The sequence below is a fragment of the Oryx dammah genome, unplaced genomic scaffold (assembly GCF_014754425.2).
Source record: "Oryx dammah isolate SB20612 unplaced genomic scaffold, SCBI_Odam_1.1 HiC_scaffold_6, whole genome shotgun sequence".
In the NCBI taxonomy this organism is placed as follows: domain Eukaryota; kingdom Metazoa; phylum Chordata; class Mammalia; order Artiodactyla; family Bovidae; genus Oryx; species Oryx dammah.
Genome location: NW_024070190.1, coordinates 30,593,243 through 30,616,726, shown reverse-complemented (window position 1 = coordinate 30,616,726; position 23,484 = coordinate 30,593,243). Strand labels below are relative to the sequence as shown.

At 37.3% G+C, this 23,484-nt stretch overlaps 2 protein-coding genes and 1 pseudogene across 7 annotated transcripts in view; 1 reads left to right on the top strand and 2 right to left on the bottom strand.

The window, feature by feature from the left end:
* The first annotated feature begins 240 nt into the window (after nucleotides 1-240).
* Nucleotides 241-16,755, top strand: NUDT13 (nudix hydrolase 13). 4 transcript variants are annotated; one of them, XM_040242477.1, is made up of 9 exons: nucleotides 241-349; nucleotides 5,667-5,758; nucleotides 8,951-9,090; nucleotides 10,669-10,803; nucleotides 11,792-11,898; nucleotides 13,140-13,265; nucleotides 13,380-13,491; nucleotides 14,518-14,672; nucleotides 15,779-16,755. In XM_040242477.1, the coding sequence occupies exons 2-9, from the start codon at nucleotides 5,676-5,678 to the stop codon at nucleotides 15,977-15,979; spliced, it is 1,059 nt and encodes a 352-aa protein (XP_040098411.1). In that variant the 5' UTR covers nucleotides 241-349; nucleotides 5,667-5,675; the 3' UTR covers nucleotides 15,980-16,755. The 4 variants fall into 4 exon arrangements, with proteins under 4 accessions (XP_040098411.1, XP_040098412.1, XP_040098413.1 ...); XM_040242478.1 differs by lacking the exon at nucleotides 8,951-9,090; XM_040242479.1 differs by lacking the exons at nucleotides 8,951-9,090; nucleotides 10,669-10,803.
* Nucleotides 16,756-18,246: 1,491 nt separating this feature from the next.
* Nucleotides 18,247-23,484, bottom strand: part of ECD (ecdysoneless cell cycle regulator) — a 29,347-nt gene continuing 24,109 nt past the window's right edge. For all 3 annotated transcript variants that reach the window (XM_040242418.1, XM_040242419.1, XM_040242420.1), the window contains 3 exons: nucleotides 20,927-20,994; nucleotides 19,163-19,377; nucleotides 18,247-18,536 (listed from right to left, as the gene is read on the bottom strand). In XM_040242418.1, coding sequence (XP_040098352.1) covers nucleotides 18,306-18,536; nucleotides 19,163-19,377; nucleotides 20,927-20,994 — 514 coding nt within the window. In that variant the 3' untranslated portion in view covers nucleotides 18,247-18,305. The remainder of the gene's footprint in view (nucleotides 18,537-19,162; nucleotides 19,378-20,926; nucleotides 20,995-23,484) is intronic.
* LOC120865299 lies at nucleotides 21,011-23,484 on the bottom strand (annotated as a pseudogene).

The following is a 23,484-nucleotide window of genomic DNA, read 5'->3' as shown; positions in this document are numbered from 1 at the left end:
TAGATCTTAGAAGATCATGCTTTTGACCACCATGGTTGACTATGTAGTTTGAGGGCATAGCAGCATGCCTGGGGATTGAACTACAATTCCCAGAAAGCATCCTAAGAGGATTCTGGGAAGTGTGGCAGAAGCATGCTTTTGACAATCGTGGTTAACTTTGGAGAGCTTAGCAAGCAGCCATGAGGATTGAACTACATTTCCCAGAGTGCATGTCAAGGAGCATTCTGGGAAGTGTGTCAAAGGCAGTAATCATTCTTTGAGGAAAGAGTCCAACTTCCCAGGAAGACTTGGAGTTCCCTGGTTGTTCGGATTCTTGAGGCCTAGGAAGGCACCCCTAAGAGAATTCAGAGTAAGTACAGTGGAAGAGAAACATATTCAGATTCTAAGTGGAAGAAAGATTTTATGAAGAGACAGAACCAGAACTTGAAAAAAGCTCTCTGTCAGATTCTCTTCCTTCTTGCAGAAACCACAGTTATGCATCGTAAATTATTGTAGCTGTCAGATTAACTCCAGCTAATAATTTTCTGACACTTTTTTGGAGAGTCGTTTAAAAATGGAATTTGTTAACTTCTCTGCATTGTCTGAATTATTTTGAATTAAGGGAGGAACATTTATTTTTTAGAAAGCCAACCACATAGCTGGTCACTGAGAGCTTGAAATGTGTTTCCCAGTGGCTCCTCCATTTTGCATGTTTCCCATCCCACTGAGGTCCACAATCATCAAAAGTCAGACTCCCTGAAAAAAACTCTCTCAAACACTACTGAACCTGGCCTCTTCTTAGTAGAAGTAATCACAGAGATTAGGGGTGGACGTTTTTGTCATGCTATAGTGCTTTCTAAATGAATCTTTCTTCCATTAAGATGAACAGGATGAGAAGTGTATATGAATCCTTTATTATAGGAGGTTCAGGGAAATTGTTCCACTTAAGGGCCTTGCCTCATCATTATTTAATAGTTTTTAGTCAAAAAAATATTAACTTTTATCTGTATCAGTCTTTTTAAAAGTTACTTTTAAAAGTACTTTTAAAAAATTATAGTTTTTAAAAACTTAAATAGTCCATGAATGTTGGAAGGTGCTTCCTCATGTATTTCTCATCAAAACATGACCTTTGGACCCGGATAGCCCTGAGTTTTCATCTGTTGCTCTCTAGATTGTATCTCAGATTGGTTAACCTCTCAAAGTTTTACCTTCCTCTCTTATAAAATGGAATAAATTCATTTTTTCATGCAGTATATTGTGTTTTTTTCTGTGATAGGGACTGTACTAGATGCTGTAGAGAGGGAGATACAATCCGAGCCCTTAAGGATTTTATAGTTTATTAGAGCTGAGAATTAGGTAATAATATCTGACATAGTAATAATACACTTTCGATCTCTTTTCTCCCTTTCCTTCCCCTGTGAAAAATGAGACAGAAACCAAGCTCCCCAACAAGTTAGGTGACAACTCCAGGTCACAAATTCAGTCAGTGGGAGAGCCAGGAAAAAAGTTTGAGTCTCTGCAGTCCAAGTCTTACTGCCCTGTCCCTTTCTTGCTTTGGAGGAGACATGCATTTGCACTGTAAACCAAACAGAAGGCAGGCCTGGGCTTGTCATCTAAAGTAAAATAAGGGTGCTAATATTTTCTTCTAAGACTAATTTTGTGAATAGTGCATTTTTATCTCCAGTGCATGATTTGGCATAAAGTGTAATAAGAGTTGCCAATTCAAACAAAAACAACTATCCTATTCCTAATGGGGCAATTGAGCAACTGGATATGTTTCATGTGCAGCATGTTTTCTAGCTGTAGACCAGTATGTTTACCAAGTGTGAGCCCTTGGGTCAATACATTTTGAATAATACATCACACCAAAGACCCCAAAAGTGGGAATCACAAACCATTTAAGAAAAGCAGTGGCAAAATTTTTCCTGCATTAGATTTATAAATAATATAGGGCCATCAGAAATTTTATTTTTATCCAAAAAGTAATCTCACATAGCCTCTTGACTGTTAAGAATCTTTTTTGTGTGTGTACTGAGGTTCAGTTTGAATGACAATTTCCCAGAGAAAAGCAGTACACCAGTGGTTCCTACAATGCATTTCAGTGATCATATTGTAGAAAATGCTGTAAATATCCTTTAATATTTTAAAAATTAGAATGGGCAAAAGTAGAGTAAAGGCACAATAAATAACTAAGCACAGGAAATCAAACTGACACTTTACAAAAGGGGAGCTAGTATTATTAAATCTGAAAACACTTTGAATCTCAATAGTGATCAAGGAAATACAATATAAAAGTTGTTTTTTTTTTAACCAGATGTTATCAAACTTTGTAAGTGTAGCAATGTAGAACCATATGATTTTAAAACAAATTTTGGCCCAGTAGTTCTATGTTGGAGACCTTACTTTAAAGAGGTAATCAGAAAATATCAGCACAGAGATATTTAGTAGTCTTTTATTTTTGGTAATTTCAAATCAGAGCCACCTAAATGTCTGAAATTAGAGGAATATATAGCAAGTAAGGATGGAAGTCTGCTTGGTGTAACACTACACAGCCAAAAATAAATAGATAAAACTTACAGGAAAAGATGGAAAACTGCTTATGACATGCTTCACGAAAGCAAATTGAAAAAATGTTTACTGATTACAAATATGTAAAGGTCATATGTGCAGAAGACTAGTATATAAATTATATTAATGTGGTGATAATATGGGTGCTCTCACAATTCTGTTTTCTGTATGTCCTGTAATATAGTTGTATTAATTTGCTAACTTAAATTATATATCTGAAAGAGGGAAATACAATTAAAGTTGAATTTAAAGGAAATAATTTTCTCTGTTTAAATAGTCTACACTGCTTTTCATATGTATAAAAAGGAGCCATTTCAAAAAGGTATTAGACTTAATCTTTACTGGATTTATGACTATACCAATGAAGGTACAATTCTCAGTTAAATTATGTCTTCCTCTTGATTATCAATTCTTTTTTAAAACTACATGAGGAACTTTACTATGTCTTTTACCAGCTCTGAGATCATTAACTCATGAGTCAGCAGGCCACGTAAACCCACAGTTGGCTAAGGTTAATTTAGTAAGCATTACATTTAGCAAAGCACAGTGGGCCACACAGATTAGCTGGTAGTTATAACTACAAACAGCTCTTACAGTGTCACCAAAGGCATTCAAAGAACTCACCGAAGAAATTCCCCATAACTCTCAGGGAATGTGATGCAAGGCTACTGGGAACAGTGGCCTGTAGAAAGCTTCACAGTGAAGTTAGTCCTGGGAATGTACAAGAAATGTGAACACATGGTTAAAAAACTCTTAAGTGCAGAAATGTAAAAAGTAAAAATTATGAGTACCCTTTTTAATCCCTATCTCCATATCACTCTCTCAAATTAGTCACCATTAATAGCTTGGCATGTGGATTTCTAGTCATTTTTAAAATAAAAAAAATACATATCTAGTTAATTCTACTGGCCTGTATATATATATATATATATATATATATCCTTTTCTTTACAAATTAATTAGATAATGCTAAACCAACCAACTACTCTTTGGTTTTCTTAATAATATATTCTGAATATCTTTCTCTGTTACTACAAATGTTTTGTCATACTGTTATCTTATCTGTTTGTTTTTACAGCTCTGTGTTATTCCATTTTATCATAATTTTCAATTAATGTCTTATATGTATCCTTTTCTTCCTAGGATAAATTCTTAAAAGTGGAATTGCAGGGGAAGGGTGCTTACTTTCACCATTTAATAGATATTTCAAAATTTCCCTCTAAAAATATCATATCAATAACATTCTCAGAGTTGGACCTGAGATAGAAATATTAACTTTAAATTCATTTCCTCCAGGATATCACACCAGTCTTTGGGTTATTAAAATAGAGACTATACTTTTAATATTCTCCTGGAATACTTTGTAACCCACATATCGCATTCTGCCTTCTGTGAAAGCTATATATTTGCTTTTCTCTCTCCTGCAAGAGTCCCTTGAGGGCAGGATTTTTATCCTGTACATTATTGTGTCCCCTCAGAAAGCTTGCATAAAGTCAGTACTCAATAAATATTTTGTTGAATGTTGCTTACTAAATATATTTTACCCTTGGCTAGGATATAGATTATAGGCAAAGCTGTCCAAGGATTAGTCATCAGTGATTCATAATTATGCAACTGAGAAGTAGGCCTAAACTTTAGACATTCCTTGGTGATTTAGTGTCAAAACTTGCTTCCCTTTGGCACAGTTAAAAGGGTGTTTGGATAAATTTTAAAAATAAGTAAATAAATAAAAGGATGTTTGGTTATTTAACTATACTGATTTTCTATTTCTTGACTTTTTTATTGCTAATGTGAATTGTAGTTTTCATGGAGAATAAAAAACTTACTGATATACAATTTAAAAGACATCCCTTTCTACAGAATAGATTCTTAAGATATAGTTATTTTTCCTCTCACAAAAAGACTAAAAAATAAGAAATATCTTAGATTCATATGGGTTTGCATAGCTGCCTTTTGAAATATTTTCCTAATGCTTGTGATTTTATATTTTTCTTATCTACAAGATTCTTGTTCATTTTCAAAGGGACTTCATTTTTCACATATTCTGAGAAATTTGGCTACATTAGTCTGGAGACAGTCCTAGGCTTACTTGGTCTATTAGTGTAATGCTACCTGCTGTAACCAACTTCAGAATTTCAGTGCCTTAATATAGTAGAAGCTTATATCTTACTCTTGGGGAGTCTTTGCTTGGTGGATGGCTTTTCTCCAAGTAGTGGTTCAGGGTGGAGAAGGTGATGGCACCCTACTCCAGTAATCTTGCCTGGAAAACCCCATGGGCGGAGGAGCCTGGGTCCATGGGGTCGCTAAGAGTCGGACACGCCTGAAGCGACTTAGCAGCAGCAGCAGCAGTAGTGATTCACGGATCCAGGCTCCTCCATCTAATGGCTCTGCCATTTTGAAGTCATCCAAGCAGATGGGGAAAAGATGGAGAAGGCAAACCCATACTTAATTGTGCCAGCCTAGAAGAGATACACATCACTTTCAGTAACATTATACTGTTTAAACCTAATTTTAATCCCATCAAAGGAACAGGAGGAGAGAAATGTAGGCCTTGGCTTGGCAACTACCACCCAGCAAGAATTCCACAATATGGAAGGAGGACCCCACAGTTTTTAGTGGACAGTTATCTATTTCTCACAACCTATTAGCTAGGCAGAACAGGTTTTAATTTTGTAGATACAAAAGAGGTACTGAACAGTTGGGATTTTCCAGGTGGCGCAGTGGTAAAGAATCCACCTGCCGATGCGGGAGACACAGGAGACTTGGGTTTGATTCCTGGGTCAGGAAGTTCCTCTGGAGTAGAAAATGGCAACCCATTTCAGTATTCTTGCCTGGGAACCTCCATGGAGAGAGGACCTTGGCGGGCTACAGTCCATGGGGTCTCAAAGAGTCAGACATGACTGAGCAACTGAGCAGGCACACTCTGAAAAGTTGACATCCCACAGCTAGTTAGCAGTAGAGATGTAATTTAGAAGCCAGATCATGACTTCTAGTCAGTTTATCTTTTCTTAATATTAAATAGTGATCATTTTCTGGCTTAAAGTATAACCCTCTTGGTGATTCATTACTTCAAATTGCATGCTCTTTTTTTCTTTCTTTTAATTCCCTTTTCTCCTAAGGGCCTGACAATGTCCCTGTATTGTGGAACTGCTTGCAGGAGAAAATTCTTTTGGTGCTATAGGCTGCTGTCAACCTATGTCACTAAGACACGGTGAGTTTTGACCAAACTGAACTCTGATTTTTCTATCTTTGGTCCATTAAAATTATAAAATATAAATATCTCAAAATTATATATTGGGGCTTAAGGATGTATGATTAAGATTTACATGTAAAGATGTTCAATGCAAATTATATACAACTAGAGAATTTCTAAACTAAATTTCCAACAATATCTAAAGTGTCTGACATACTTAAATATGTTCTTTCTTTAAGGTAATAATATAGTCTTTTCCACTATGGTACCTCTCATGCATAGAACCCTCGTATCTGGCACATAGTAGGCACTGAAATATTGTTGAATGGATGAATGAACAGTAAGGGAGAAATTAAATTATGATACAGCCGTTATGATGGAATTAAAACTATATTGAATAATAGTTCATTAATGTTGCTGAAAATAAGGTAGGTAACTCCATTCCCTGCCTACTACGCTTCCCAAACTCCTTCCCCCAAGAACAAACCTCAGTGAGAGGCAGTCTGGAAAAAAGTATCTACAGCAGTACAGGAAGATGAAAAAGGACTTCTTTGTCATCAGTCTGAGCAAGTATAAAATCTGTGAATTTGAAATCACTAGCCTGCTGTCAGACAATTTTGGGGTATCAATTTGCACCATCTATGTGGTGTAGTTCCAAATTCCCAACCTATGAAAAGAATTTAAGTAGCACTTGTAGACCTGCAGAAGCAAGTGTAAAACCCTTCTGGAGGGATACACTCACAACCAGAGCTTTTCATGTTGAAAGCTCTCTCATACATGAGTGCCCAGTCCAAAATTTTAAAGCACAAAACCATGTACAATCTTATATGAGCAAGAGTGAGAAAACAAAATTGCAATACTTGTTTTAGATATCAACATTTGAGTTATTTACAGTTCTCAGGCTGAGACCCTGAGAACAATAACAGAATTACTGAATAGTCTAAAAAAATGAGTGTCAAGGTGATTAAATATATTGAAAATGAATAATAATCATAAGAAAAATAAAATTTTGTCAGTGAAGAATATGGTGTGAAAATGTTAATGTTTAAGAAAAAAAGGCTACAAATTAGTAGATGGAGTCTAAAAGTATTTATTGTACAATTTATCATATATGTATAAATGGATAATATTAATACATAGTTTGGAGAATTCCAAGGGATAAACAGTGATCATCTCTGAGTGGTGAGATTCTCGATGATTTCCCTTTTTTTAAAAAAATTGGTAACTGCATATTCTAATTTCAATAGAATGACTATTTGTGAACTTTTATAACAAGAAAACAACAGTTGAAGTTTGTTGTAAATCTTAGTGTGTTGTGGTTTCCATACTATTATGCTTAAAAGGAGAAAATGCATTTTTAAGTGACTGATTATTGAGCCATAGTTGATTTATTATATGTTTCGGGTGTGTAACACAATAATTCAAAAATTTTATAGGTTATATTCTGTTTAAAGTTATTATAAAATGTTGGCTATATTCCCTGTGCTGTACAATATATCCTTATAGCTTATTTTTTATTGAAATATAGTTAATTTACAATGTTTCAGGTGTACAACAAGAAAATGCATTTTTTTAAAAAAAATGCATTTCTAAGAAACGTGTTCCAATCAAGAAGAATATGTTTTTGGATCTCAGTCCCAGTTGCAACGAGACCCTGGATTTAAGACCTTAACCTGGTTATTTTTGTAGATGTTTTGCTTTTTATGGTCATTAGGATAAAGCACAGGTTGTACAACTCTTACTGCTTTTTTTACAAAGGCACCAGTGTATGTTCTGTTGTTTATATTAATATTTGGTAATGTCTGAGTAGCACCTGTCTCTCTTTTGAAATACACTGAGTCTTTGTCCCAGGAGATTACAGTCACTCACAATAACTATAAAAATATCTTGAGTATTAAAATCTCAGGTTTCTTTGTCTTCTGTTTACAAAGAGCTCATTGCAATCGCTTTTATCATACAGTCAAAAATAGGTTTCTAAAGATACCACTGGGGCATGTTTATCATTTTGCTTTGTAGTTTCATGTGGAGCTAATGCTACTGGTGTTACAAAAGCTCCCAGATTCAACAGAAAATATCTGTAAACTGTATTTCCCACTTTAAGGGACAAAATGTACTGTATACCTGAGAGTCTGTTTTAGGGATTTCAACAGTCAAAATCATTATGCTGGGAGTTCCCTGGTGGCTTAGTGGTTAGGATCATGGGCTTATGCTGCTGTGACCCAGGTTCAATCCCTGGCTGGGGAACTGACATCCTGCAAGCCATATGGCACAGCCAAACAAACAAACAAACAAAACAAAACAAAAATCATTATCCCTAAGGCCCCAGAAGGGGAGTCCACATTCAGCCCTCCCCAAATCACACAGACTTTGCCCTGATTCCTGAGGCTCTTGAAAGGATAGACTCAGGCCATCTTTAATGAAGGTACAGAACTTGCTCCATTCCTTTTCTTTTTTTTGAGAAACTAATTATAGGATGCTCTTTTTTCTACAGTTTAATTCTGGCTACTGAAATTTTTACTTATTAAATAAATGTCAAATATGGCTTCACTTTCATCAGTGGTCCCTTTAGTAGAGATAAGGAGCTAACGGCATACAGTTGGGAGAATAGATGCTTGAAATAAGACTGCATTTAAGATAAAAATTTTATTTTATCATCCCTAGGTTGAAAAGGGGTTTATGAAGGTATATGTTTGCTCCTTGTCTGCAATAATAAAGTCTGCTCCCATCTCCAGGTACTCTGTGGTTGATGTTTTATCACTGTACTTATTTTCCTTTCACTCCACTGCATGTAAATTCTTGCCTCACAGCATATTGGCAGAGTACCTTGAGGTTCAATTCAGTAAATATTTATTACTGTTGAAGTTCAAGTCAAATATTTAGGGAATTGAGCCATTCAATATGCTAATTACTCAACATACATAACTAAAACAGACCCTGCCTGCCCTTAAGAAGATTTCAATCTTAGAGGAGACAGATTAACAAATAGAACCATGTTACTGCAGTCACAGAAGTATCAGCAGGGTATACAGTAGGACAAAGGAGGGAATGATCTCCCAGAGTCATATCCTTTTTTAAAGCAGTTTAGGATGTAAAAAATAAAAAGAAATAACTGTGGTAGGAGAGCAATGCAGGGACATAATTCTCAAAGACGAACGTTGTACAGGAAACTAAGGATGGTTTTGTAATGGTTTGATTATTTTCAAAACACAGGTATTTATTTGAACTGAAAGAAGATGATGATGCATGTAAAAAAGCCCAGCAGACAGGAGCATTTTACCTCTTTCATAACTTGGCTCCTTTGCTTCAGAAATCAGAACATCAATACCTGGCCCCCCAGTATAGCCTATTAGGTAAGCCCAACATGGGGTCGCAAAGAGTCGGACACGACTGAGCGACTGAACTGAACTGAACTGAAAGTAGACCAGCAAAGTAGACCAGCCTGTGGCCACTGAACAGAATTCAGTCCATGTTAAATCCCTTAGAAGAATCCTCCAACTTTAGAGTCCAGATTTTTTCCAAATGCTTTGGCCAATTAATTATTTAGCATATAAACTGAATTGCCCAGTTGGATATTTTTTGGTGATGGTATGGGCCTCCCAGGTTGCTCAGTGGTAAAGAACCTGCCTACCAATGTAGGATATCCAGGTTCGATCCCTGGGTCAGAAAGATCCCCTGGAGGAGAGCATGGCAACCCACTCCAGTATTCTTGCCTGGAGAATCCCATGGCCAGAGCCTCGCAGGCTACAGTCCATAGCGTGACGAAGAGTCAGACATGACTGAAGAGACTTAGCATGTGTGCACAAACTGTTTAAGATGTGCATCATGATTTAATTTCTCCTTAGAAGGGTCAAAGTTAAACATGAATTAACTTGCTTTGAGATATAATAAGTTTTATATAAATATATATAATTTTACATATAATTACATATTATATAATTATTGATATATTAATAAGTACATATCATATAATTTGCTTTTAAGGTATATAACTAGAGATATCTAAGCCATTAGGAATTGGTATTCAAGACGCTACCTTTCAGTTTTACATGATGTCACTAGATTTTGTTGCTTAGTCGCTGAGATTTGGCCAACCCTTTGGCAACCCCATGGACTGTAGCTCACCAGGCTCCTCTGTCCATGGGATTTTCCAGGCAAGAATACTGGAGTGGGTTGCTGTTTCCTTCTCCAGGGGATCTTCCCGACCCAGGGATCAAAGCCGCATCTCCTACACAGCAGGCAGATTTTTTACCGTTTGTGCCACCTGGGAAACCCCTGTGTCACTATATGCCAACTTCTAAATACACTGCCAGGGCCAGATTACGCACTGCATATGTTGGAATACTTTGATAGTTTCTGGCAGTACATAAGTATATGAGGATGTTTATCAGAAGGCACTAAACATTATTTAGAGGTCAGCAATGTAATCTTGTATTATGAACAAATAAATATGAATCCTTCATGCACAGAACAGATTTTCTCCCAATACAGCACTTGTCTTTACAGACCAGGATCTCAGATGAGGAGTCTCCCCTGGCCCATAAAAGCAGCATAATCTGGAGATGAAATTGTAGAACTGCTTTGGTCTACCATTTTAAGTATGACACTTTTTTTTTTAAGTGCTTTAGTAAGTTAACTATGATGTGTCTTTAAAACTAGAGGATATGCCGCTTTCATGATATAATCATAGAGTAATACAGGATTACACAGAAAGAATTCCTTTAAATTCTTCAGATTGCTGATGGAGGCCAACAGAGGTTAACTGAGTAGATCAAAATTACACAGCTAGTTAGCGTGCAGGGCAGTGGCTGGGAGCCAGGTGTGCCTACTTTAAGTTGAAGTAGATGTTTTCTAATAAGTCTAGTATGGCTCCGGTGGTTTAACTAAAACCCTGTGTTTTTTTACCCCCTTTCTCCTTTTGTATTTCTTAGAGTTGGAAAGGCTCCTGGGTAAGTTTGGACAAGACTCACAAATACTAGAAGATTCCGTGCTAATTGGATGCTCAGAACAGCAAGAAGCATGGTTTGCTCTGGATCTAGGTCTAAATAGCTCTTCTTCCATAAATGGTACATAACATTATTCCTGATGGACACTTCCCAGTGGTTCTTAGGCTTTGGGACTCCTCATAATAAAATTTCAAAGAACATGTTAAGAATATAAAACAATCTCAGTTGTTAAGTTGTTGTTCAGTTGCTAAGTTGTGTCTGACTCTTTGCGACTCTCCTGCGACTGCAACACACCAGGCCTCCCTGTCCTTCACTATATCCCGGAGTTTGCTCAGGCTCATGTCCACTGAGCCGGTGAACCCATCCAATCATAAGCATTTAAGTAAGAACACTAAAAAATACTACCATCTACTATCATCATTACATAAAATAAAGGATATTTTTTAATGCTTTCTTTCTCAACTATATGGTGGTACACAGATGTTTATTATATTATTCTCTGTACCTTCATGTATTTTATATATCTTAAGAAGAAAGAAATGTTTTAAATTCATGACATTATTATTTCTCTTATCAACGCAGGTGAATAAACACATTACCCTGGAGTAGCTCTGAGTCTTCCGACTTGCATTTGGGAACTGGTTTGCTAGAGCCTGTGGCCCTTATCAAGCCTTCTGTGTCTGTTTTAGGGTATCAGCCGTGAATACAATGATGCTGGAATGAGGTTTAGATAGGGACTCAAAGGTCCCATTTCATCTTTTTTCCAAGGATAGTGTGTGGCTAGTGCAAATGTCCTTATTGCCCCAAAGAGGATCTTGGGAAACACATGGGAAACAACCCAAATCTTGGGAAACAACCCAAATCTGCCTGAATATAAGAATTTCCTGGTGCTTGTTAAAAAAAAAAAAAAAAAAGATTTCTAGGCCTCACTCATCTGCTATTCAGAATCTCCAGGTAGGGGCTTAAGAACTTGAATATTTTTATTCTTCTTCCTAGTTGAGTCTTATTAGGTGAGTTTGGGAAACACTCTTCTAACAAGATAAACTAGAGAGGGTCCCTGAGGTAAAGTCTGACATTTGTTTCATTTCATTCTTTTCTAATATTTTAGCTTCCTTACAGAAAGCTGAAATGGAGACAGCCCTCCAGGGGTCTTTTATTAAGCTGACAAAGGCTCTCTTTGAGCTGAATGTGAAGGATGCCTCCTTGCTGTCCACGGTAGATTGATTTCTTGGTTCTGTAGGAAATTTAGTGAAGTAGTGTATATGGGAAAGATTTGATTTCTTTTTTGCAGATCATAGACTTTGGAGAAAGGACACTGTGTTTCTTCTTCTTTCACCCTGTTTTTGTCACTACCGTTTTCTCCTAAGGGTGTGTACATCTATGGCACTATGATCTATAGGCCTTATAAACATTTTTAGTGACCCACAGCATGACATATATATGGTGAGAAGTTACTCTACATTGCCTTAATGACTTATTCTCCACCTTTGGATTTCACTTGCTGAAATGGCTTTGACTCTCCATTTAATTGGGCTTCCCAGGTGGCACTAGTGATAAAGAACAGCTACTTATGCAGGAGACATAAGAGACTCGGGCTCAATCCCTGGGTCAGGAAGATTCCCCTGGCAGAGGGCATGGCAACCCACTCAAATTGCCTGGAGAATCCGATGAACAGAGGAGCCTGGCAGGCTATGATCCCTAGGGTTGCAAGGAGACACACAGGACAGCAATGACTTCGCATAGCACAGTACAGCATAGTTGATTAATACTGTTGTGTCAGTTTCAGTGGCACAGCAAAGTGATTCAGATATATATATATCTACACATATATATATCTCTCTACACACATATATATATATCTACACATATATATACACACATATCTATTCTTTTTCAAATTCTTTTCCCAATTCAGTTGCTATATAATATTGGACTGTCCGTTTAAGTTAAAGAGCTATCTATCTCTAAACATTTTTTATTTGCAAAAAAATTTCCAAACTTATTGGGGAGTACATATTGAGGTATTTTGTTGTTGTTGTTGTTCAGTCACCCAGTCGTGTCCAACTCTTCGCAACCCCATGGACTGTAGCCCGCCTGGCTCTTCTGTCCATGTAATTCTCCAAGTCAGAATACTGGAGTTGGTTGCCATTATATAGAAAATGTTTTCTTTTTAAGCTGTGTCATAAGTACATGGGTGTTTATTATGATACTTAAAAAAAATAATTCATAATACATTTAAAATGCTTTTTTAAAAAATTCATACTTAAAATGATAGAGGACTATGTTCAGAGAGTTTCCTTTAAAGTTTAAATAATTAATAACCATTTAAAGCAGGTGAGCTGGAAAGGGAATGACACGTCCCTTTGAGTTGCTCTCAATATTAGTAGCCCCAGCACCATTACAGATGAAAACCACATTCTCTCCAAATGGTACCAAGTCCATCTTTGTATTCCTAGGCTCAGGCTCTTCTCCGTTGGCATGATGCTCATCAGTTCTGCAGCAGAAGTGGGCAGCCCACCAAGAAGAATGTGTCTGGCAGCAAGCGTGTGTGCCCTTCCAATAACATCATCTATTACCCACAGGTAAGCATTGCCTTAAAAGTACAATAATCCAAGCCAAAAGGCTTTCCTTAGTTACTCATTACTTGGTTTCATTAACAGGCCCTAAAGCCCTAAGTTTCCGTCCCCTTTTCTTAGGTGGCACCTGTGGTGATCACTCTGGTGTCAGATGGAACTCGATGCCTGCTTGTCCGCCAGAGTTCCTTTCCCAAGGGAATGTATTCTGCCTTGGCAGGTTTTTGTGATATAGGTAAGGAATTTCGGCATATACAGATAACATTGTAGGAAATGAAAGCTTATCAATAATATATATTTCTCTTTTTTTTGGCTGCACTGGGTCTCCGTTGCTCTACTCTAGCTTTCTCTAGTTGTGGTGGCTGGGCTTCTCATTGAGGTGGCTTCTCTTCTTGCAGAACAGGACTCTAGGGCACACGGGCTCAGTAGTTGTGGCGGGTGGGCTCGGTAGTTGCAGCTTGCAGGCTCGAGAGCGCAGGCTTAGCAGTTGTGGCACTTAGTTGCCCCACAGCATGTGGAATCTTCTCAAACAAGGGATTGAACCCATGTCCCCTGAACTGGCAGGTGGATTCTCAACCACTGGACCACCAGGAATGTTCAATAGTTAGGTATTTTTTCTTATTGCCAGAGTACTTGGAATCTCAAGCACATTTTCTCCTATTTTATCAAGAAAACTACCTTCTGGCACTATAATTTTCCAATATTTTATAGGCAAATTTTCAAATATAAGCATATGGAAGATTTATACTGTAAACACCCATATACTCACCACCTAAATTTGATAATTACTATGCTTATTTTATCACAAATCTGTTCATTCTTCCACCCATCCATTAACCATCCTTATTTTCTGATGCATAGATTGCAGACATTAATACACTTCCTCCTAAATATTTCAGCATACATATTAATATTCTATTAACTAAAATTTATTATTTATTTACAGGCTGTTTTTTTTCCTCAGCCCATTGCAGTAAAATCGGCAAATGCTGACATGTGGCATTCGAATTTTATTTGAGAGCTGAGGACAGCAGTAGCCTTTCCGACTCTTTATTTTGTGTAATGAACATAGCAGGTTCAAGAACTGGCAGTTCGATACCCAACTCCAGAGCTGATTCCTAGTGTAAAGACTCAGAGATTTAGGCCCTTCCCAAAAGTATTTCCTTGACTTTGAAGTCACTTTTATGCTCCTTTCGAAAATGGGCATCTGCATCACCCTTCCTGCTACAGGGCTGTCCTGAACTAATCTGAGTACTTATAGGTGAAAGTCTGGAAGAGACTGTCCGGCGAGAAATTGCAGAAGAGGTGGGATTGGAGGTGGACAGACTGCATTACTCTGCATCCCAGCATTGGCCCTTTCCTAACAGCACACTCATGATTGCTTGTCATGCAACTGTGAAACCAGGACAGACAGAGGTAAGTTCTGATGCTTTCCTTATGACATATCCTTTGCCTCATCCGAGCTGGTCCATAGTTACTCACTAAGTACCTGCCTAGTCCAGCACTGTCTAGATTATACAAAGATGTGTAAAATATGATTTATACCTTTAAGCAATTTACAGTCTTATAAACAAATTCACCATAACAATTAGGAATGTCAACATGAGCACCATTCTTCCTTGTATATACATTTCAATCATGAGACAATTTACCTTTCATCATCAGGAAATTAACAATGTTTTACACTGAGTAGGCACACAATAAATACATAAAATTTAATGACTGATTTCAGAATTGGTCTTATAGCTCAAGTCAGTCAGGATGTTGGGGACTAATAATATAAGATCACAGGAACTTCAGACTGAAAGGGACTTAGATGTTGTCTTATCCAACCTCATCTTGCTCTTTCGTAAGTCTCAACAGATTGTGTTGTGTTCCCTATTTGCCAAAGTCTGCCTATTGTGTGCTTTCGTTTCTATGCAGTAATATCTAACCTATCTCAGTTTCTATAATAAACTGTGGATGCAGTTTGCATTATTTTGCTTCCTGCAAGGAAGATACTGTGCTTTGACTATCATTAATTAACACTTACCTTTCAAAGAAGAGTAACACTTATATGTTTCCTTTTTAGTTATGTAATCATTTAGGCACAAAAAGAAGCAGTATTATTCACAACTTACATTCAGTGCTAACCACTTTTTTTTTTTTTTTTTTTGGCTGCACGGCATGGCTTACAGGATCTTAGTTTCCCGACCAAGGATTGAACCTGGGCCACGACAGTGAAAGCGCAAAGTCCTAACCACTAGACTGTTAGGAAATCCCCAACCCACTCTTAATACTTTACTATTTGTGCTTCCACGATTTTTTTCATGTGTGTGTGTATTTTAGTATTTTAAAAATATACTTAACTCTCTTAATTATGGTTATTTTGCTTCTGGACATTATCTAGAATTATCTCCCAGTGAATAGAATCCAGATACCATCTTCTAAGATTGTTCAGTTCTGGAACATTTTCTCACCCTTGGCCATTGTACTCTAAGTAGCTCCTAACTTTATATCCTGTTTTTCCTTATGTCTTTCAGCTCCAGGTGAACTTGAGAGAACTAGAAGCAGCTGCCTGGTTCAGTCGTGATGAGGTGGCCACAGTCCTGAGGAGAAACAACCCATCTAATCAACAACAGAATGGGGCTGTCCCATTCTGGTTGCCCCCCAAGTTAGCCATTGCCCATCAACTGATAAAGGAGTGGGTAGAAAAACCAACCTGTTCTCCCCTGCGTGCTTAGCTCAGATCAGGCTACCTGATCAGATAACTCCCTCCTCATGATCTAAGAGGGGCACATCAGAGAACAACTGAAAAACAGGAGGTGACAAAAGCCCATCCCAGGCCAACCTCATAAGGCAGAACAGATGGTGAGCCTACTGCAGGACACATCTGCCAGTGTTAACAGAAGTTCCTAACCACAGGCAATCAAAAATGCCAAAACCCATCAGATAACAACAATCAAAGCAAAAGTTGATTAGTTTGGATACAGGCCCTTTGTTCACTCATTTTCTCCTGTGCTGTGGAAGCAAACATCTTCTGGCATGTGGCTTATCAATGCTGGATTTACACTAACTGCCAAAATGTGCCTGGTATAATTTGTTAAAATTTTATCTTAGCATTAAAAAGATATAGCAGATCTCAACTGAGTTACTTTTTATGTTCACAGAATTTTAAAAAGTAGCACAACATTTTTGAATGTGCATAGAGGTAATTGTTTTATATATAGTAGTTAAATAAAAGTCATAGTTCCTTAAGTCCTTCATCCCAGGAAAGCAGGAATTAAGGTCTTCCTCAAGGTGCTCTGTAATAAATCAAGATATAGTGATGTTCTGTTGAGGTAACTGCATGCCAGTGGGGCTCAAGAGGGTAAGCATTTTTTGCTGTTACCTGCTCAGTTTGTGACCCAGGGAAAAGAGTATCCCTTGCCATGCCTGTTTTCCTAAACTTAAAATGGTTGAAGCCATTTGCACACCCAGTAAGTGTTGTAACTGCAACAAAATGACTAGTGAAGATGAACCATTTCTTGAGTTTTATGGGATAAACTAAATTTAGGATTTCTTGTCATTCATATATGCCATTCTGTACCTTATCACAGGAGAGAAGCACTGATCTGGAGGAAATGAAATACATTTCTGAGCCACTGTTCAGATGTATTTTTCTATCTTATGAAGTGAGGAAACTGTAGAAAGCGAGAACTGAGGGTGGGAGGGAGGAAACTATTAGTGTGAAGTCTGTGTACTGACTAAAGCAATGTTGGGAAGAAATGCTGTGAGAAGTCTGTTTGAGAAGAGGAATGGCTGAAGCAAGAGTCGTATGTTCAGGTACTTTTAAGCAACTAACTAGTGATTAAAGACACAAGTGCCAGAGACCCTAAGATGATTCACACACCCAAGTCCCACAGGACTAAGACAGATTCTAGAACTAGAGAGGATGAAGCACTGAATTTCCTTTTGATCCTAAAGGCTGGGACCAATACTCTCACCACTGCCAGCACACCGTCACGGCTTTGGGAAAATCAAACTGCTGTCATCAGGAAATGCTGAGGGATAATATGTGATGGGACTCGATTGTCCTGTTAAGATTGGCAGCTTGCCCTGACCTGGGCTGAACCCGGCACATAGAAGGGAAAAAACACTCTAGAAAGAGAGGTCCTGAGATTTCTTCATATCTTGCAGTTAGAAGAAAACAGTTCAGGGTCCATGAGTAGTACCGCCTCCCAGTGTTTTCTATCTCTATGTGGGTGTGTTTGTGGCCACATGTGTACATATCCCCAATTTGAAAATACTGATAGAAAGAGGAGCGTACAGAATTCCTGGTTATGAGTTTCTCAACTTACCACGAAGTAACTGTTTACTTTTGGATTAATGTGTTGTTTTGGAAAAGAAAAAATGAGAGTAGTTAATAGGAGGAGCTGCAACATTGAACTTTGTTTCCCAGCAGTGACTGGAAAGAGTGCTTTGCTTCTTAGAATTCCAAGGAGAACTGAGAGCAGAGGCAAAAGAGGGCAGGGTGGGCTGGGGTCCTAAAAAATGGCAGATAAATAAAAGAAACTTTGGTAAACGGCTTACCTGATTGAAGAAATTTTTGTGGCAATGAATTATGAAGGTGCTAAGAATAAAAAGAACCTGATGGGTCCTTGAAGAAGAATAGCAAAAACAGGTAGAACATTCAATTATTTGACACCAGAGGGAGACTCACTCAAGGTCGTTCCTGGTAACTGGAATAAAAAAGTAGCTCATTCATTCCTATGTTTGCCAGTCTACCTTCCTTCCTCTACCCAATGTTTAATCCTGAATAAAGACAAACTTAATGTTCCAAACATAGAGTGTGTAAGTCTTATCTCAAGGGCTTGATTCTCTTTCTTCTGCTGATTTCAAAACCGTGTATGCACCCGAGTTGAGATCACAAAAGACTTGTGCAAAGAGGGCAACATTTGGGGCTCATAGAGAAGTTAACCTATGAACTTGAAGAAAACATTTTTACTAGATGAGTAATCAAAACTAGAAATGAGCATAGTCAGACTCAATATTTATTCCAGAAGAAAAAAGAGAGGCTAGATTGGCTGGCTAATCCTTTGTTGGCTTACTTGTGGGTCTGTGATCAGCATTGTCAGGCAGCTGCACACCCATGCTTTGTAAAAGGTTGGAAGCAGGTCCTGCCAGTCCAGCTTGGGAACTGTAGGACTCTAATATGTTTGAAACCAGGTTCAGGTCCACATCCACTGGCGTCATAACAGATCCTCCTGTGCCAGAATCTTCTTCCTCTGAATTGTCATTGGTAGTCTGGGATAGAGGTTCCTTGTTCATGGAAGGAAAAGAAAGTCACAGGACAATACAACTAGGTTGGATGGTAGTTACAATAAAAAGCAACAACGTAAAGTTGAGTTACATATTAGAAAGGAAATTCCCTTCTTGACAGAAAGAAAATGAAGTCTAATAATAAACTATGTAATTTAACAAACACATTAAAATCTGGTTCCAAAGATTATAGCATACTTCTTCCTAGGAAAAGTTTCTACAAATTAAATGGATTTCTTCCCGATTTTGAAATAGCCCAAGGGAGATAACCAGAGGTAAGGAGATATATTTATAGCTTGCCTAAGAGTTTTAAAAGAAATAAACAGAAAAAAAAAATGAACAGTTAAAAATAATTAAATAAAACAGAATCTGAAATTTTCTCTAAGTGAAAGAAGCTAGATTTCTTTCCTACCCACATGTAACACAGAATAAGCAGTATAATTAAGCGTATGTTTAACAAAATAATCTTTCATCCAACCAGAGTTAGAAAAAATTAACCTTATTCAAATCAAAAGATCAAATTCAAATCACAAAAAATTACCACAAATGAAAAAGAAAAACTAAGATAAAATAGTTTTAGCTGTCCTTTGTACTAGACTCAAAAGGGAAAGAGGTTGAACATATACCATTTGTTTCTGGGTGGTGAAACTTTTGGCAAGGCTGGTATGTGCTAGTTCCTGGTCCATCTGGGCCATGTATGACTTGAGATCATCCAGAGTCCCTTTTACAGATGCTTCTTCTCCAGGCTCCTGTGTTTCAAGATCCAAGTCATCATCACTGTCTAAACATTCAGAATCTTCCTCATCCAGATCATCAGAGTCTGACTCATGGGACTCTGAACCTACACAGACCCCAACACAGAAAGAGTCACTTGGTGCATTTTTTTGGCATGACTATACATCTCAAAAGAATCAGAATATTCTCTGCAAAAAAAAAAAAAAGGTGAATATACACAGTCAAAGTACTTCAGAAAAATCCCCTCCAGAAAATGATACTGCTGGCAGACATTTGCAGAAAAGTACACAGGCTGAGCTGAAAGATTCCTTTTTTTTTGTTTTAGGTGAATTCAATTGATTAAAAATTTTTACTTAAGAAATTTTAAAACTACATAATACATGAATACATTCCGATGTAAACATTCAAGTTACATAGAGTTATTGTCTCACATTTCATTCTCTTCCCAGAGTCAAACATCTTTTAACAGTTCAGTGGGTACCCAGACCTTTATTTATGTAATTCTGTATGTGTCTGTATGTGTATACAAAATATTTTTTACATAGATATATTGAAATATGGTTTGTTTTTCTATTTATTTATATATCTTGGAGGTCCTTTGCTGTCAAAACCCATAAATGGACCTCATTCTTCACTAAGGCTATATAAGACTTCATAAAATGAAGGTACTATAATTTTTTTGGTGGGGGGAAAAGCTGTACTATAACCCAGTTTTTGCTACTACAATGTTGCAATCACCATCAGAGCACACAAAGCTTTTTCATGAGGTAAATTCCTGGAAGTGAAATAGCAAAGTCAAAGGTTATCAACATTCTGGAGTACCAAACTGCCTTGAGAAAAGACAACTTACACCTCCACCTCCACCGCTGGACAGTGCTCCTTTCTCCCACACTTGAGGAAACTGATTATTACCAACCTTTAACATTTTTCCCAATATGATGGGCAAAAAAAAAAATTCTTACTTTTATTGTATACTTAATTGTTTACTAGAAAGAGTTAACTATTTTCAAATATTTATTGATTATATTTCTTCTTCAAGACACTACCTGTTTATATTCTTTGTTGATTTTTTTCTTAATTGGGCTATTTGTCTTTTTTATTTTAGTAATATATAAGTGCTGTTGTGCTTAGTCGCTCAGTTGTGCCCAACTCTTTTCGAACCCATCGACTGTAGCCTGCCAGGCTTCTCTGTCCGTGGGGATTCTCCAGGCAAGAATACTGGAGTGGGTGGCCATGCCCTCCTCCAGAGGACCTTCCCAACCCAGGGATCAAACCCAGTCTCCCGCATTGCAGGTGGATTCTTCACTGTCTAAGCCACCAGGGAAGCACAGTATATAAGTGCAAGATGTTTAAAAGAGAGAAAAAAAAGAACAGTGTAATACTGGAGCCCATGTAAAACCCTATCTAAACACACAGCATTCATTCACTCAACAAAGAGCAACTGCTATTTAATGAGCAACTATTATGCCAGACACTAAGCAAGGCATCTTCTGCAAAATTACTTAGTAGGGCAATAATTAATAGTTGAAAGCAACTCAAAATCACACACACACACACACAAAACAAAATACAAATGAGATCCAATGCTCCAAAGCTCTAGCAATCTCTATATAACTTACAGTTGCAAAATAAAAGTAAACATCACTGTAACTCACCTAAAATCTTATCAAAATAATTAAGAAAAGAATCTGCATCAAAAGTGATTGGAGCCTCAGAAGGTTCTCTGTAAGATTAAAGGAAAAAGACAATTTATCCCAAACAAAACTCTTTGAAACTTTGTCTAAATTGGTGCTGTTCTTAGGAACACTACCAAAGATAAACTTTCAAAGGAGGCAGAGCAAGGAAAATTGTAGTTTAAGTTTTAAAAACCATTAGGCTTACAGATCTTGTAGGGCAACAGAAATGAGAAAGATAGAAGAAATAAAAGTAAAAATTGTACTTTGATTATACACATTTTTAACTTATGCTGATTTAGGGATCTGCCAACCTACCACCTCCCATAAGATATATCTAGCATTAGCAAAAGAAGCTATTTATCCAAATTCATTTAAATAAAGTCTATCTTTTTAAGAACCAAACCTTTAAACATAAAAAAGATCAAACCTTCCCTATCCCTGCTGTCTTAAAGAGAGAATACTGAACATAAATTTTAATCTTATGAGGCTAATGGCATCAACACTAATAAAGATGTATTTGGCTAGGCAAGGAACAATTCCATCTACCATTTTTTCCCCTGTTACTTGCCAAATGTAACACCTCTTGTTCTCTGTTATTATTTCTTCCTCTGATAAACACTTTCATCCTCCTCTTTTTTGTAGCATTATATAAAGTTATTTAAAACAGTACATTTTCTGTACATGAAAATTCACATACAGATGTCTTTTCTATCAAATCCTTATTCTTTCTCCATTGTCAAAAATCTTAATTTTGCATTCCTGCTAGATTTTTCTTCCTTGGTAATTCTTTTTGTTACCCCACTGAAACACTTCTCATGGAAGGAATTATGACCTTGGTATAGCAGAAAGTGATTGCTCAGCAAATGTGAATGCTGGTCTCAGTTCTCAAAGTCCTTCACCTTTTCCATTGTTATCAACCACCTTGATGTGTGACTGGAAAGCTTCTGCTCACAATTGCTGATGAGTTTCAAGCAGAGGTGCCAGGGTACCATCTGCTCGGTGTATTCTGGTGTGTATACTGGTAACCAATAGACAAGTCTTCCACCTAATACGAGGGTCTCTGCTGAGAACTTTAACAGGTCAAAAGACATATCACACAGATAACTTAAGGAAACAGGAACGTGGCTTTCTGGACATGTTCTATTCCTTTTGGTATTTCCTTCTGTGAACCTGTTCTTCTTGTAGATTCTCTAATACCATATGGAGGATCAGTGATGACTGCATCAAAATAAGTGCCCTTCTTCCAGGAGGGTTTCTATGCATCTGAAACCACGACATCAAGGTAATACTTCTCTAAACCATACTGATGAAGATTTGCCCTAAACCAAACTGAGGAAGATGTTTTCATCCGGTCCTCTCCATTTCTGGTTTTTCCTACTAGCCTTTCCCAAGCCATGAACAGTATTGTAGTCTATGTCTGTTTCATATACGTATGCACCAAAATGAGCAGAAGCTATCAAAAGGCCACCTGTTCCAACAAATGGATCAAATACAGTATCATCTTTTTTCAATGTCCATGGTTGGCCATGATGAATGATAAACCAGCATCCATGCTTATATTTCAAATAAAGTGTCTCTTTTTGACACTGTATGACCCAATAAGCTCTCTGTGTTCATCTGCAATCCACCTACCAAAATAAATATTATGTGGATTCTCAGGGATGTGATTTGGGTCCAAACCATAATCTTCCAAAATAGAGAATATATGTTGTGGCTTCTTTAAATTCACTTTCTCTTCAAATGACAGAAATTCAAGTACATCTATTCATCTGACTTTTTCTTCTTGTGTCAAGGTTTTATTAAATGTGTGAATCTTTATTTTATACGTAGACTCTGAATGCAGAAATGGAACCACCTTCTCAACAGGGTAGCTTTTAAGAAAACTGTACAGCTCCTCCGGACACTTTCCATGACCCCATAGTTCAAATATAGACTTGGCACACACAGAAAAATTAAGTTTCTGGCAATATCTTCAGATGGAATGCTAAGAATCCAAAAAGGAGACTTTCCATAAGTTTCCTGACTACTGGTGAACTAACCTCCAAAAAGTGAAAGGAAAGACTGTATCTGCAGAAGGCGGAACTCCAGGTGTTCCTGTGCCATGAGCAGAAGATAACTTGCTCAAGGTACCCAGCGGCACCTATCCTCCTCTTTCAAGTCTGAAGCTTCCAATCTACTTGAGGGTACAAGATCAGATGTCTGATCTTGATGAGAGCTAGATGTTAAAAGTCCATAATATTCTGAGTAAAAGCCTAAAAAGTAAAGTACATGGTTGCCCTGCACAGCTCTGGGGCAGTGGCCTTTAGATCTGAGTAATCTCACTGGCTTACTTCAAGGATCGTAATCAGGTTATCAGAAATTTGACTCCAGATAAGTAAGTTATCATAGTACTAGGTACCAAAAGAGGAAAACAAAGCATTGAAAATCATTTATTTAAAAAAATAAAATAAAATAAAAACAAAAAACCCCCACAGAACTGGCAATGATTGGATGATGCCAACATAGAGCCTTTAACTATTTAGATAATTATACTTTAA

Coding starts and splice junctions, on each gene's coding strand:
- NUDT13 (XM_040242477.1), top strand. CDS start 5,676: ATGTCCCTGTATTGTGGAACTGCTTGCAGGAGAAAATTCTTTTGGTGC. Junction 10,804..11,791: donor TAGCTCTTCTTCCATAAATG/GTACATAACATT, acceptor CTAATATTTTAG/CTTCCTTACAGAAAGCTGAA. Junction 13,266..13,379: donor ACATCATCTATTACCCACAG/GTAAGCATTGCC, acceptor CCCTTTTCTTAG/GTGGCACCTGTGGTGATCAC.